A 13,864-nucleotide genomic window follows, 5' to 3' on the forward strand; every position below is an offset into this window, starting at 1 on the left:
CTCTTCCACACGTTCCCTCTCTAATTAAAATACTTTTTCTCTATAAAACATCCCGAAGGTTATCACAACGCCTCTGCGCGACACGAGAACGGCGATTAGGACGCGAGGCAGGGATATAGAGGTCAGATTGAGTTTGTTTAAAAGTACGCTTTATTCTCCAGCAGTAGCATCAGCGCTGATCCCTTAAGTCTACAAAAGTTGGAAACTGCTCGCACCACTGCTACAGAATGCAGCGCGTTCGTCCCGTTTTGACAAAATAAAAAGAGAGAAGAAAAGTATCTTCAGTCGAACAAGCCGAAGCCCATGTCGTCGTCCTCGGATTCAGATTCCTCCTTAGCCGGTTTCTTTTCCTCTGTTGAAACAAAAATTATTCGTCTCATTCATTTGGTATTGCTGTAAGTACCTTGAATACGTTTCGCTTTAAATTGTGAGTTAGAATTAAACTTTCTAGGATCAGAAGTTAATTGATAAACCCACCTTTCTTCTCTTCGACCGGAGCCGCCGCGCCAGCGGGAGCTGCAGGGGCACCAGCGGCAGCCGCACCGCCAACTGGCATGGACGATAACTTCTCCCTGCCTAAAATCGCAACAAAATGATATTTAATTCAATTCAGGGTGACGCATAGCTCGACTCGTAGACGACGTTCAATCTCTGCCTTTCGTCCCTTCGCGTATGCTTCAATTTTGTAAAGAAATTGATCAGAAAATTGGAAGTCAGGAGTAAAAGAATTACAAAGTGAAGGTAATTTATTTCAGGAGCCCACGTTTCATTCTACAAGCTCAGTTCGGTTCACGCAGAGGCAGGGAATGCTTTTAACAAGCGTTTTAAAAAACGCATTGACGTACCCTGGGTGATCAGTTCTTCTATCGGTTTTCCATTCAAGTCGGTGATGACCTTCTTCAGCTTCTCAGCGTCGGCTTCGATACCCACCGACGACAGGATCTTTTCGATGTCATTCTGGCTTGGCGAGGCCTTGCCTCCCAAAACAGCCAGCATGTAAGCGGCCACGTAACGCATTCTGCAAAACGACACATTAAAATACATACCGATTCGGTACAATGCAATTATTCTAAGTGCTAACTGCTAATTTCAGTTAGGATATGCCATCATGGTCACTCAGTCGAAAGATGGTGAATCGGTGATCATCACGAAATAAGGTATTCTACAAACGTGCGTGATACGTTTGCTTTGTATGTACATACAAGAACTATAAGTATCATTCGCGTGATCGCGGAGCGTGACAATTGATGTATCTGTATCTCAGAAATTGATATATTTATGCCGGGCCATAACCTATCGCGCTTGATGCGAGAACGCGTTTCGTTATTTTCCATCAAGTGCTTTACATTACGTTTCGGAGGTGCGTTACTTTTCGCGGTAGAGCGGACGTTATGACTCACGGAAAAGGGAGAAGCGATATCGTTCGCGAATCACGTTTCGAACGTTTGAGCTGTCTCGTGTGCAAACGTGACGCGCGGAATCCGGCGACGCGACAAGTTGCAAAGCGCGATCGAACGAGGACGTGGGATTATCGCGAGCCGTCGATATTCGGACGACTCGGAATGCGGAATATTATTCCTCGCAGAAGCGTAACTCGGCTGTACACGTACCTTTAAGTCTTAAACGACACGAAACGTGAACCCCGCCGAAACGATGCCGAAACGTGCACGAGCTGGCACCGGAAGGAAGAAATTGGGAAAAGAATCGGAGAGAAACCGGGAGAAATTGATGTGACGAAATGACGGCAGATGGAGGGACTCGTGTCTTCCGGTCGCGCCCTCTCGAACTCTCGAACGCAAACGAGCATCGTCGATAACGTAACTATCCACGTTACCGTTCCATGTTACGTACACGATTGTCTGGTTCTATTCCGTGCTGCGTCCATAAAGTGTAATGGCGCAACATTATAAAAACCATAACTAAAAATTAGAATAACTTGAGCCTAAAAAAGACATTATAAAATGTAAAGAAATCGTCAATGTCTTTCATTTTAATAATATACGTTTGTATGCAAAACATATACCAAATAAATATGACGCTATTGTGCGGTCTGACAGAAAGATATATATTTCTATAGTTTACGATAGAAGAAGCCTTGATTAACTTAGAATTTTTCTATGCAAATGATATATTTTCAATTACAAATCAAACTAGAGGTCCTCGATCGCCCCCTTCGGTTACAATCGACGGTTTTCTTTTCTTTGCATTTTATATATTTTATAAATATATTATAATGCGAATTAATTGAAATTGCTTATATACGTATAGCTTACAAAATATTTTATTAACGTGGAAGGAGATCGTGCAAGAGAGAAGAGCAATTCTAAAGAGAAATGTGCATTTATTTATTTTCTTTTATCTACTTTCATTTCTGTATATTCATCGATTTTACACACATAATATTTAGTATATCGAATCTTTAACGATTAAAAAAAGAGAAACAATCACAATTATACGATACATCTATCGATATATACATATATTTTCGACATCGTTCTACACAAAGTTAATTTTACATCGATCGACTGTATGTTTGTCGGGTGAAAGAAAAGAAAAACGTCCCTCGATCCTAATATTTAGTCGTTTCTTCGCGCACCTACTTCGGTCGCGGAGAAACTACGAGGGAGGTAAGATATTAATAGCGTCTACGCGAATATTTCGCGATACATATGCGAAGAACCGAGAAATATAAGAACATATGTTTCCAGGGTATATGGGTATATCGAACACGTTTCGCCTGAGAACCTAAGACATATATCCCTTCGTCGTTTGCGTCGCGATCGCTGGGATTAAAACAGAGCAAACGTTCTCCCGGGCCTCGAGGGTTCCGTCATCGACTCCTCTTGGTCGCCCTGGTCGTTTTGCATCGACAGCTGCGTCAGCTTGCTAGCCAGCGCGGGATTCGTCTGCATCAACCGGAGTAGCGCATCCGCCGACACCCTGCAATCAAGTTATTTCACGTCCGGTGAAATTTCCTGCGATTTTGAATATTTTGATGCCGCAACGGGAGAGTCCACGGTCACCCCGACCAAACTCCGATTTAACTATTAGTCGACGATCAAGTGAACCAGCGAAAGAACACTTCTAATCTCTAATCTTCCTTTCCATTTTATATTATATAAACGAGCAATTAATAATTTGATATTGTCCACACAAAATCCTGCAGGCTCTACTTGGTAAATTAACTTAATCGCAGCTTTTATATATAATCAAAGTCGTCCCCACAACTGATGAATCATAGAATCTCTATTCAGAGACGCTTATCTTTTTCTTTTTATTCATGTCCAATAAGTTCTGTATCATTATCGACGCTTTGTCTATAGCGAAACTACACACGGAAATTCCCTCATAATTTAATTCAACGCGAAACGTTCCCAATTTCATATTTTTCTTTTACTTTATTGTTTGTAGAGCCAGTTGAGATACTCACGCGCGCGGGAGGTTCCTCAGAGCTGACAACAAATCTCTCTCGCGCCCGTTGAAATTCGGGGCCTCCGCGAGGCTGTCCCTCTTCCCGAACCCGATCGCCGTGGAGATGTATTCCGGTTTGAAACCGCGGATCTCCCTCAGCTTCGTCCGGTGCTTAAAGAAAGGGGGATAATTGCGGTCCTTGGACGCCGTGGTCGCTGCAATGAAGCACCCCGCGACGAACATCAACACGATCGCCAATATTGCCCGCATGATTTAATGATTTCCTGGCGCAGAAACAAAGAGACACATCGAACGCGATAATGAACATTCAGATAATGTGCAATAATGCGTAATTACGCGTATTATAATTACGCAAAGGGCGATATTTTTTTCGCACGAAGTTTGCATTCGTCGTTAACACGTTTATGATTGATCAAGCGACACATTTCTTAATTTCTAGTATGAATTTCTTACGAGATCTTGCTAGAATGTCGGAACGTCGTGTATTGATCCGCACAGACATCATCATTGCGCAGATAATCGTATCTTAATTATAATTTGTACTTACTGCGGTACGACAGAAATAGATTATTAATGTATACACGACATTTAGATTTTATTTTTAATTTGCCTGTATCAATACATAGTGTATTAATAGAAATAAGATGATAACTTCTGTTTTCGCTTGGAACGTTCCATTATATAGAAACAAAAGCACTGAATGTTAGATTATTAATAACAAAGACAAATAAATTGCACTGGCTAAGAGAAATAAATTGCACTGGCTAAGTAGAAATGAATGTGAAACAAAATCTTATAATGATTTCCAAATAGTGAGTAATTAAGTTTCAATGCGAAATACTTGTTGCATTTTCAACGTGATCCTTTTATACAAAATAATGATTTAAATCGACGATCTTCTCTCGAAAAGTGCTTCACTAGATATTCAATTAAAATTTATAAAAAGTTGCAGGATGACAGTAGGGTGATAGTATTCAAACGCGACAAAAATACGTCTTGAATATGTAAATCGACACATTTCTGATTTTGGTATATTTCTTCCCGCAGGCGAGATCGAGATGTAAATTTTAGCGATACGCGCTGTGCACGTCGGTCCCAGATTCCCAATAATCCCAGAGAGAAGAACGTCGACTTGATTCGTGCATGCGTGAGCTGAGGACTGGGCTCTGTGACCATTCCGTGTCGCTTTGTACGAAGCCACCGACGTCGGCGTCGACGGCGGCTAGGACGGCGTCGCCGGCGGCCGCGACGCCGACGAGGCCGCCGGGCAATCGTACTTTCCCGTTAATTTCTTTAATGCGTCCGGCAAATCGACGTTTTATCGTCGCATTGAAATCTCTGCCGATGAGATGGCTGCAATTGCCCGCGTAAGCACCTACGAAGATGCGTGCGAGCCGACGGAGATGCGAAAAAGACGTCGAAATCGCCGCCGCCGCCGCCGTCGCCGTACGTGCGTCGTCTAGCCGCCAATGCGTATGCGAAATTTCCCTGCAGTATCCGACGATCCTTCTCAGGACACTTTTCGTGATGACGATGCCACGCCCACGCTTTTTACGTAATTTACATCGTGAGCCACGTTCGCCGTATGCGACATTTTTTTCCGATGTGAACGTTAGAACCGTCTGATAATAAATTAAAAAAGCAGAGGCGTAATTAAATTGCGAGAGAACTGTAATTACCTGAGTGGCCCAATTTTCAAATTACAAGTACGAGGAACTTTTCTATACACAGTAGAAATATCGAGGCATACCCTTTGATAAAAATCCTCTTTATCTTCTTGTTTTATTTATACAAAAAATATATATAAGTCTTTATAATGTGTAGGAATATATGTAGTAATATATGATTTATATTTACAATATGTAATATTATTTCAGATGAAGCATTATTTCGTCATTTTGACTAGGGAATGATCTAAAACGACGACAGGTATTTCTTTAAGGATAAGAGAGCGTGGAATGCCAGAATATTTCACAAAAAGCTCCAAGAAATGAAGATTAGTAGCTCCTTCAGTTTCCGCATCACCTCCCGTTTTCATACTGAAAAAAAAAGAAGCTTCTCGTTAGTAATATCCATCTCAAGCGATGTTGTATTTTCGCGTCCATGACATTAAGATTATAAGTAATCATTCCTACCTCTCCACGGTGACAAACGACAGGACATACGTGCAAAGATATTTCACGTAACGATTCATCACAGAAACGTGGAATTGACGGAGAATCGTTTGTATTCCTATGGCAAATACCACAGCGTCGACGGGATCCTGATATCTTTTGCTTAACAGACTTGCTATAATAAACATATAAATTGTTTGTTACATCACTTAATTTCATTACGGAATATAAAAGTACATATATAATTATACCTGTATGTTTGCAGTAGAATAATTTATTTAACTGCGACGCTGTAAATAAGAAAATGATAATAGCTATATTATCCATCTTTGGTGGCTTAATATAAACTTTATTATGCGGATCACTGATGCCAGCCCAGTCCAATCGCACGCTGAGCTCATGAAGCAATTCGCTTCTCTCCGGTTCCGTTTCATTATTGCCATCTTTTTTCGCTATCTCACATAAAATAGCCCTAAAAAGTGAAAGAAGTTAGAACAGAAATCGCAAAACTAAATTAGTTTCCACGTACGTGTTTAATGTTCGAAGTGCCGCTTCCATATGTTTCGCTTCAAATTTGCACGCAGTGTTTAGCTCGTACGCTATTTTTTTCCTGAGTAATTGGTAGTGACCTATTTTCAACGTCCACTCGAGTGCCGACGACCACAGTTTGCTGCTGCTAGCGCTTATAGAATTGTGAAGTTTCGTAATGTTACCTGAGGCATACGCGATCCAATATTTTATAATAATGTTGATTATCCTCACTTTAATTGCACGTACTTTTCTAATGCGCCTTGAATTCTTACCTTTAGCACTGTCTAAAGAATTTAAAGTGGTCTCACAATCTTCTAACAGTGATATCCACGTTTTGTTCCGTATGCTTTTTTCTATATAATGAACCAAAGCCTCCAGTTCCATGACAACGAAGAAAGAGATAAGCTTGTCCAGCCCCGACAATCCCGGCGTGCCTATTGTTTCTAATATCACCGAGAAAACTTTGTAATTTAAGATCTCATTTTGCGTTTTAATATCATACCACGCTAGAGAATGTTCTATGTACACGGTGGTTCTAAAAAGATGCATGCGGATTAGAGATGTAGTACAATTATCTCGTAAGAGCAAAATCGAAATAAAAATAACGTAATACCGGGGATCGGTGATACGAATAAGCTCTCTGGCAAGTCTACCCATGAACGTCAAGGAATTATTATCCGTCGAAAACGCATGCTTATCTTCTTGGAACTGTCTCCATGATTTTCCTGGTAACCAGGAAGAGCCTCTACGTTCTTCCTCAACCGCATTGTTTATAATATATGTAATCTAAGGATAGGCATATTTTTAGAGTGGAATGTAGAATGTACGCGCATATGAGAATATTTTTGTGCAACTTATATCGAGATCATATAATCATATAATTATCTCACTTCTTCATGCCATATCTTCAAACTGTTTATGTTAATATAATCCTGAATGTATTGGAAAGATTTTCTGTATCCGTCCATAATGGAAGATAAATTATTCAGTTTTTGTAGAAGAGGTGTCTAGGGAAATGTTCACAATAATTATTAGATATATACATATAATTTTAGAATAAATTAAAAATTTTCATTTATCAAAATTTACCTTGGATTTCTGATCAAAATTGAGGCCGTTCTGTAAAGCCAAGGTAACTTTCTTGACAAGCTCCTGACGTATACCGTCCTCTAAAAGACGATGTGAGTCAACTCTTAAAACTCCTAAAGAAACGCTTCTCAGTGACAAAACACCCTTTGTAAAGACCGACACGGCATACGTTAATTTCGCCATCTATAAAAATATTAGTATTTTCTTTTTAATAAACGTAATTCGTATAATGAGAATTCTTAGTAAAAATACCTGTAATCTTTCAGCCAGTTGTGCATAATCTTTAAGCTTATCTTTGGGCAATTTAGTAGGAATCTCCTTAAATGAATTAGTTTCAAGATGTACTATCTCTGCTAACAAACCGAACACAGTTTCAGGTATAATTTGCAAAACGCGCCTTGCATATCCTTCTAATTCTCTGCTATAATATTGGGATACCGAAGATAAATCCGCACTTCGTGCTTGGTTTACTCTCAGCAATGGAGTTTCCAATGCCGATGCCATCTAAAAATAATATAATGCGTAAAATATGTAATGCGTGCGTCATATTATTTTTAATTGTATACGTATTTACTTTAAGGAAAAGAGCTTTTAGTTTGATGACGGTCGGCGGATTTCCCTTTATGCTCGCCTGCATTACATCGATAAAAGATTCCATAATATTCCACGCGTAGCAACAATCAGTCACGATATTTAAACTTATCATGATATCTTCAGATATGCTGCCTGTACGCAACATATTGTGTAGAGTCTCACGTGTGTCAGCGAGATATTGTGAAATGTGTAGATTATTTTCTAATTGATGAAATTCTGGGAAGAAAATAAGGTGATATTGATAGCATGATAAAATTGTTTGTATGGACCTACTTTAGGTAGGATAAATATCTATCGATTCATGTTTCTTTACCTTGGACTTGTTCCAACGCTTGTAATAATTGTACTATTTTTCGCCCATCTTCCTGCTTCAACGAATCAATGTGTTTACTTATTTCCATAAACCATGTATAAAGATTTTGGTTTTTATCAATACCATCTATAGATTTGGCGCCTCCAAAGATTTGTGCAAGATCAGTTATACGTTCGACACATATCCCTTTCTCTTTCAACCATTTGGCTTCTTTTCCGAGCAGGAGCTAATGTAAAAAAAAAAATGTATCTTAATCCATATAAATATATGTACCGTAACAAGAGTGACGAATGATTCTAAAAACGTACATCTTTATACATCTGTTTAACATCCTGTTCAATTTGAGCAGTGCTTAGCAATAAACGGAGACATTTTACTGTGGTGTATTTGCTTTCCATCACGACCAATTGACGTAGAGTACGCGAACGTTTTGAATCTTCTAACGCTATAGTAGGCGTAGCAGTGTGCAGAAGAATCCAATGTAACGTAACATTGCATTCTCTCACTAATTTCACTAAAGAACCTGTTGCATTTTCATCCATTGTGCCCGCCAGCTGCACCTCTTCGGTCTCTTGCGATAATTTCTGGAATATTTTTTTATACAAAACTGTAGTTTTGTATAACGAGACTATGAAAATTTGTTAAACTTTTACTTACATCCATTTTTGTTCCATATTTTTGCGCAATTCCTTTCACATTTGAATTCTCAAGTGTATTATTCAACGCTGTTCGTGCAGCTTTATACGGTGACCACCAGTCACACAGATTGATCACTGTTCCCATGTAAATACTAATTACCCAATTGTCGGGAAAGAATCTGTCTACTATTTCCCGCATAATGGCAGTTTGCGTATGCAGTACAGTTGGTTTAAATGACAAAATTATGACTAACATCGATGCTTGCGTGGCCACGGCAGTGCTACGATGCTCCGGATGTGGGAACGCAAGAGTCTGATTGTAAATCTCATCCGAACGCAACCGACCAACTACGAGATCCACCAAAAAATCTCGCAAAGGCACTCTCCTGAAAAATGTATTTTTTATTATACGTATATAAAAAAAGTTATATATTTTATATTGTAATCTTTGAAGACTTTAGCTATATTTTAAACTAATCAATTATATTATCCTTTCTTTTATGTTCAGATTATATTACACACTTGAAATATTCTTCAGGATAATTAGCTGGTCTCTTGGATAACGTCCTCACATATCCCGTTGAACGGAGCAGCATACAAACATCATCCACTCTTGTCGAGGAAGACCGCTGGGCATTGTATCGATAATAGGACACGAGTAATCTTTCACGTATTAATCCTTCAAAGTGATAATCAACCAGCAATAGCATGACACCATACAGGTACACAGCTTCGCACTACATAAAAGTTTAATTGCGCTATTTTAATCTGTGCATACACTTTATATATTAATACAATCGATTCGAATCCGATTCTCAACCAATTTCCCAAGCAAATTGCTGAGCTCACATGTAGTTAGGAAAAAGGAAAATATACCATCAATTGTTTTCCTTCTTCGTTGAACATAATAGAGTCTACTGACTGATGTATATAAACTCCATCCCCCAACTCATCAATGTAAAAATTCAGGTCTGTGACATACTTGTGTATACTCTCGAAAGCTAAGTAGAACCTAGTGAGTATATCTGAAAAGTTATTTCGGAGCTCCTCGTCGGTTTCTTGGAGTGTCTGGAAGGAATACAGACAATACATTTATGCATTTTCCTAGTTTCTAGCAATAACACAATCTCATAAAAATTGCAGGAAGACCATTATTTACCGAGTCATCTTCTATCTTTTGCTCATAAACACTGGCTGCCTTGAAGTATGCAAAGTCAATTATGATCGATCCGTACTTCTGTATCAGTTGCTTCGAATCCAAGCTGAAAATAAGAAACCAATTATCAAATGCAACGTTTACATACTTAATATTATAATTTATATAATAACAAATTTTCTAATTGTACAAACTTTACACCATTTATATTCATATGAGATTTACAAATTACAATTAAATCATATTCGCAATATATTGTAATGAGCTAACGCCCATGTAATGTAAATATTCACCCTGTTAATTATTCAAGAGAGTAGCAAGGTATATCTTTTACCCAAACAAACTGACCTAAAGACCGGTGGTACATAATCCTTCAATCGCATTAGTTCAGCAATGATAGCATTCCCACGGGATACCAGCCGCAGCAGGTTTTGCCCGCAAACGTTATTGGCCGCCAAAAAGTCGCCCATTCTTTTTTTTTTTAATTCAGACGATTTTAACGATCATCTCCCAAACGAGAGCTCATCAATCTTTGGCAGAAGCAACGAGGAGAATGAGATTTGACATCTTTGACATCTGATCCCCTCTATCCCTTCTCAGCTGCGCACAGGAAGTGCTTCAAGAAATCCGTCGTTACCGACCGTCACTCGTCTGGTCTTCCGCTTCCCGTTTCAGCCGCAACACATGTCGGGAGGGCGTGCGGCGAATCTTTCGCGTCTGTTGTGTCTGTGTGCGTGCGTGGGTGTGCGATTAGCGATAACGTATGTATATAGCGTCTGATAGCGTCTCGCTACTGTCGTTCCTCCTCGCTCGGCGTTGCTCGGCGTGCCGTCAGTGCCGTGATCAATACCCTGGATCTACGATCATGCGAGGGAATCACATGTTCCTGTAGGATGCGAGAATTGCGAGATCGCCGCGAGATAACCGGTTCGTCGCGCGTCTTCGTCCCCTGATGCGACGGCGAGTTCCTACCCTCTCGGATTATTCGCCGAGGACGAGTCTTCCCCCGCGAATGTCGCCGTGAGCCAAGCTTCTCCGTAAGGTTTCGCGAAACAGATTCAGGATCCCGAAAAGACTGATGTAACGCTCGCTGATCGCCGAGGTTTCTCGGTGTTGATACGACCGACTTAACAACGTCTCCCTTGTGTAGAATGGAGGTGAGTCAGGTGAGGGCTCGTTACACCGATACAAGAGTCAGCGGTGCGATGCGATTGTTTCACGAATCATTTGTAAACAAGACAATTAGTACGACTGAGGCAACAGCTGAGTTTAATGTTTAAAACTTGTCTTTGACTAAACCTGGATTGATTTTGGTGATTAGCTTGTAGAGTAGTATTTTGTTAACATGAATAGACTTATCAATGTTTTCTTGTTGTTCGACACGTCGAAAGAAGGATTAGTATCATTAGAAATCTTGCTGCAAGTGATTCTAATTGAATGCTGATTAATAAGAGTTTGGCTGAAGTCGCCTTCCGTTTCTATAGACTGAACTTTCAAAGTGTCCAAAGTATTTTAAGCATCTCTCTTGTCTCTCAGTTAGATATATTACATTAAAATGTAATGTTTATTTTGTTTACAGCCAGATGGTAAGATTCCTTTGCCGTTAGAACCCATAAAGTCGAACCAGGTTGAAGACAGACGCTTATGGGTGGGCAATTTAGATTTAAGAATTAATGAGTAAGTATTTACATGATTGTAATATTTCTTTTTGTGAGGAAAGCTCTCGCAATGTCTTTCCCGGCATGTTTAATGCATGGAAAGTGCTTTGCACTGTAACAAAAATTTGAAAAGAAAAACTAACACTCCTTTTGTCAACCGGTACAAACTCCTGAAACTTGTCCAAAAATACGGCACAATCGAAAAGTTCGACCTGTTGTTCCATCGGTCGGGTCCTCAAGCTGGCCAGCCAAGGGGATATGCATTTGTTACTTACGAAACGATCCAAGATGCCAGAAAGGCGAAAGATGCTTTACATAACTTGACAGTAGGATCTAAGAATATTATCGTCAGATGGGCACACAGTGTTACTGAGGTATGGTATATTTATATCTATTATACTTATAATTGCCTAAATGGAAATCTTAAATTTAAAGTTATTTCAGTTAGTTATAACACGATCCATTATACGCACGAAGTGCACAAAACTTTTATAACTGTAATTAATAGATATTTAATCTTGAATAACTCTGCAAAAGAGCAAGCGTATAAAAGATAAAATAAATAAATTGTTGTTTAGTCGGACATGGATAAGCCAAAACCAAAGATAGATATTCCTGCCTTAGCTGGTGCAAAAAAGGAAGATAAAAAGATAAGGTAATAATTTTATAGCTTTCTTAATACTTTCTTAATAACAATTAGAAATGAGGGGTATTTAATTGAAATCTGTAATTTCTTCACAGTCGTGAAACAGCAATTCAAGCAATTGAAGCAAAACTGAAGTTGATGAAAGAATCGCAAGAGGAGTTCGAGTTGAATAAACCATTGGAAGGGTCGCCGATTATACATCTCTATCAAAAAGCAGAGAATCAAAAACCGTCCACCTCTACGCGTTATCACAGCCGTGGAAGCTACCATCATAACAAGCCGTACAGTCGTCACAAGCCAAGAAGATAATTCGCATATTTTTCATATATTTTTTTATTATTGACTCATTATTATTAACTCTCATTAGCCCATTTTCCCTTTTTACTCGTTAGTTTTTTTATTTTATTTTTATCAACTAATCAATCATCACATTTGTTTCATGATGAATATTTATATTGTTTATAATGACATGCCTACATTTAATACCGTTTATTAAAAAGGTATTTTGTCCTTGTGTATAAAAAAAAAGTTTCTTATATATTTTCGTGTTCGTATTAAATGTCCGTGAGCAATTCGATTTCTCAATTGCAGACAGACAAACACGCTGATTTTTACAAGCGAAGAGTTATGAGAAACATAGAGCTACGAATATTTCAAATCGTCCGCGATTGTAATGCTCTCAAAACGTATGTTAACATACGTGTATTTTCGTAATATATAGAGATCTTTTTTTACGCGCATACATTACATGCTTCGGAGTAAGATGCAAAATGAACAAGTTACTTCCATCGTTCATACTTTTGGATATAACAAGGATGTATACACCTCCATACACACATGTATGTACATGTAATTATACAAATACAATATATGTAACAAGAATTTGTAACAACTACAGTTCGTCTACTTGTTCTGTAATCTCTCCATTATGATTTTTCCACGCATGTGATATGGCAAAGGCACTATGCCGGGGCATGGCACTTGTCCCGGGATGTGACATATACAGCTTCTGTCGCAACCCACTCCGAAATTTGCTGGATTGTCCTTTTTCTCCTGAGTCGTGGCTTCCTTGACCAACGTCTCCTTCGACTTTCCTATTACTCTTATGAGATGCTCGAGTATCTCGTCCTTGGACTTGCTGTCTACATCTATCAGCATCTTCTTACCGTCCTCTGCAAAATACAAATTTTTGGTACAATTTTCCGGGTAACCAGGTCTGTCGAAAACAGATTTTGTCAGCAAAATGCCACACGCAGCAAAAATATAACTAATATATATTAAATAAATCTTGTTTGAGATTGTAATCAATTTCAAAAACGATTACCGTAGTAGCATTTTATGAACGGCGACGGGGTTAGGTTCCTAAACGTAACCATCTGAACATCTGGATTCTTGTACTGCAGCTGCGGTAGATGCCAAAACACGAAATCTCTGCGAGAAAGGAAAAAGGAAAAAGCACGTTAAAATACGAAAGCAGGTGATCGCGTTAAGCCGTGTCTCACGGCACTTTACCTCGTCCCTTTGTGATGGTCGCTGTGTGTATTGTAATTAATGGACAATATTTGTATCTTATCCTTCAGGATCAGTTTGCCGGCCATTAGATACTTCACCGTCCGCCGCACGGGCTCCTTGCCTATCATAAACGGCATCCTGCACGATCTTGTCTGCTTCTGTCCGTTTGTTTACTGCCGTC

General features: G+C 39.2%; 5 protein-coding genes and 1 long non-coding RNA gene across 9 annotated transcripts; 2 read left to right on the forward strand and 4 right to left on the reverse strand.

The window, feature by feature from the left end:
* Window positions 1-132: 132 nt before the first annotated feature.
* Rplp2 (ribosomal protein LP2) lies at window positions 133-1,017 on the reverse strand. The gene is made up of 3 exons (XM_071698681.1): window positions 846-1,017; window positions 478-576; window positions 133-352 (listed from the first exon to the last, which is right to left on the reverse strand). Exons 1-3 carry the CDS (start codon window positions 1,015-1,017, stop codon window positions 282-284), a joined length of 342 nt encoding a protein of 113 aa, XP_071554782.1. The 3' UTR covers window positions 133-281.
* Window positions 258-4,211, forward strand: LOC139768468 (uncharacterized). 3 transcript variants are annotated; one of them, XR_011717363.1, is made up of 4 exons: window positions 258-395; window positions 452-1,157; window positions 2,709-3,176; window positions 3,412-4,211. It is a non-coding gene; the product is annotated as an uncharacterized lncRNA (long non-coding RNA). The 3 variants fall into 3 exon arrangements; XR_011717362.1 differs by having other exon boundaries at window positions 452-670; window positions 756-1,157; window positions 2,709-4,211; XR_011717361.1 differs by having other exon boundaries at window positions 2,709-4,211.
* Window positions 2,322-3,681, reverse strand: LOC139768466 (allatotropin). The gene is made up of 2 exons (XM_071698685.1): window positions 3,431-3,681; window positions 2,322-2,940 (listed from the first exon to the last, which is right to left on the reverse strand). Exons 1-2 carry the CDS (start codon window positions 3,679-3,681, stop codon window positions 2,790-2,792), a joined length of 402 nt encoding a protein of 133 aa, XP_071554786.1. The 3' UTR covers window positions 2,322-2,789.
* A 984-nt stretch (window positions 4,212-5,195) lies between the features above and the next one.
* Window positions 5,196-10,485, reverse strand: Strump (WASH complex subunit strump). The gene is made up of 17 exons (XM_071698613.1): window positions 10,216-10,485; window positions 9,871-9,973; window positions 9,588-9,779; window positions 9,234-9,448; window positions 8,731-9,097; window positions 8,382-8,657; window positions 8,074-8,299; window positions 7,741-7,976; window positions 7,419-7,670; window positions 7,167-7,349; window positions 6,968-7,084; window positions 6,691-6,863; window positions 6,350-6,612; window positions 6,076-6,259; window positions 5,798-6,018; window positions 5,568-5,721; window positions 5,196-5,471 (listed from the first exon to the last, which is right to left on the reverse strand). Exons 1-17 carry the CDS (start codon window positions 10,335-10,337, stop codon window positions 5,318-5,320), a joined length of 3,438 nt encoding a protein of 1,145 aa, XP_071554714.1. The 5' UTR covers window positions 10,338-10,485; the 3' UTR covers window positions 5,196-5,317.
* A 125-nt stretch (window positions 10,486-10,610) lies between these two features.
* LOC139768459 (probable RNA-binding protein 18) lies at window positions 10,611-13,068 on the forward strand. 2 transcript variants are annotated; one of them, XM_071698676.1, is made up of 5 exons: window positions 10,611-11,033; window positions 11,447-11,544; window positions 11,686-11,899; window positions 12,104-12,180; window positions 12,267-13,068. In XM_071698676.1, the coding sequence occupies exons 1-5, from the start codon at window positions 11,019-11,021 to the stop codon at window positions 12,478-12,480; spliced, it is 618 nt and encodes a 205-aa protein (XP_071554777.1). In that variant the 5' UTR covers window positions 10,611-11,018; the 3' UTR covers window positions 12,481-13,068. The 2 variants fall into 2 exon arrangements, with proteins under 2 accessions (XP_071554777.1, XP_071554778.1); XM_071698677.1 differs by having other exon boundaries at window positions 10,612-11,024.
* Window positions 13,002-13,820, reverse strand: Mrps25 (mitochondrial ribosomal protein S25). The gene is made up of 3 exons (XM_071698678.1): window positions 13,684-13,820; window positions 13,496-13,602; window positions 13,002-13,343 (listed from the first exon to the last, which is right to left on the reverse strand). Exons 1-3 carry the CDS (start codon window positions 13,818-13,820, stop codon window positions 13,075-13,077), a joined length of 513 nt encoding a protein of 170 aa, XP_071554779.1. The 3' UTR covers window positions 13,002-13,074.
* Between the last annotated feature and the right edge of the window lie 44 nt (window positions 13,821-13,864).

Source organism: Temnothorax nylanderi, unplaced genomic scaffold (genome assembly GCF_030848795.1).
Source record: "Temnothorax nylanderi isolate EJ_2023f unplaced genomic scaffold, tnyl_v1.0 TNYL_tig0016_pilon, whole genome shotgun sequence".
NCBI classification, from domain to species: domain Eukaryota; kingdom Metazoa; phylum Arthropoda; class Insecta; order Hymenoptera; family Formicidae; genus Temnothorax; species Temnothorax nylanderi.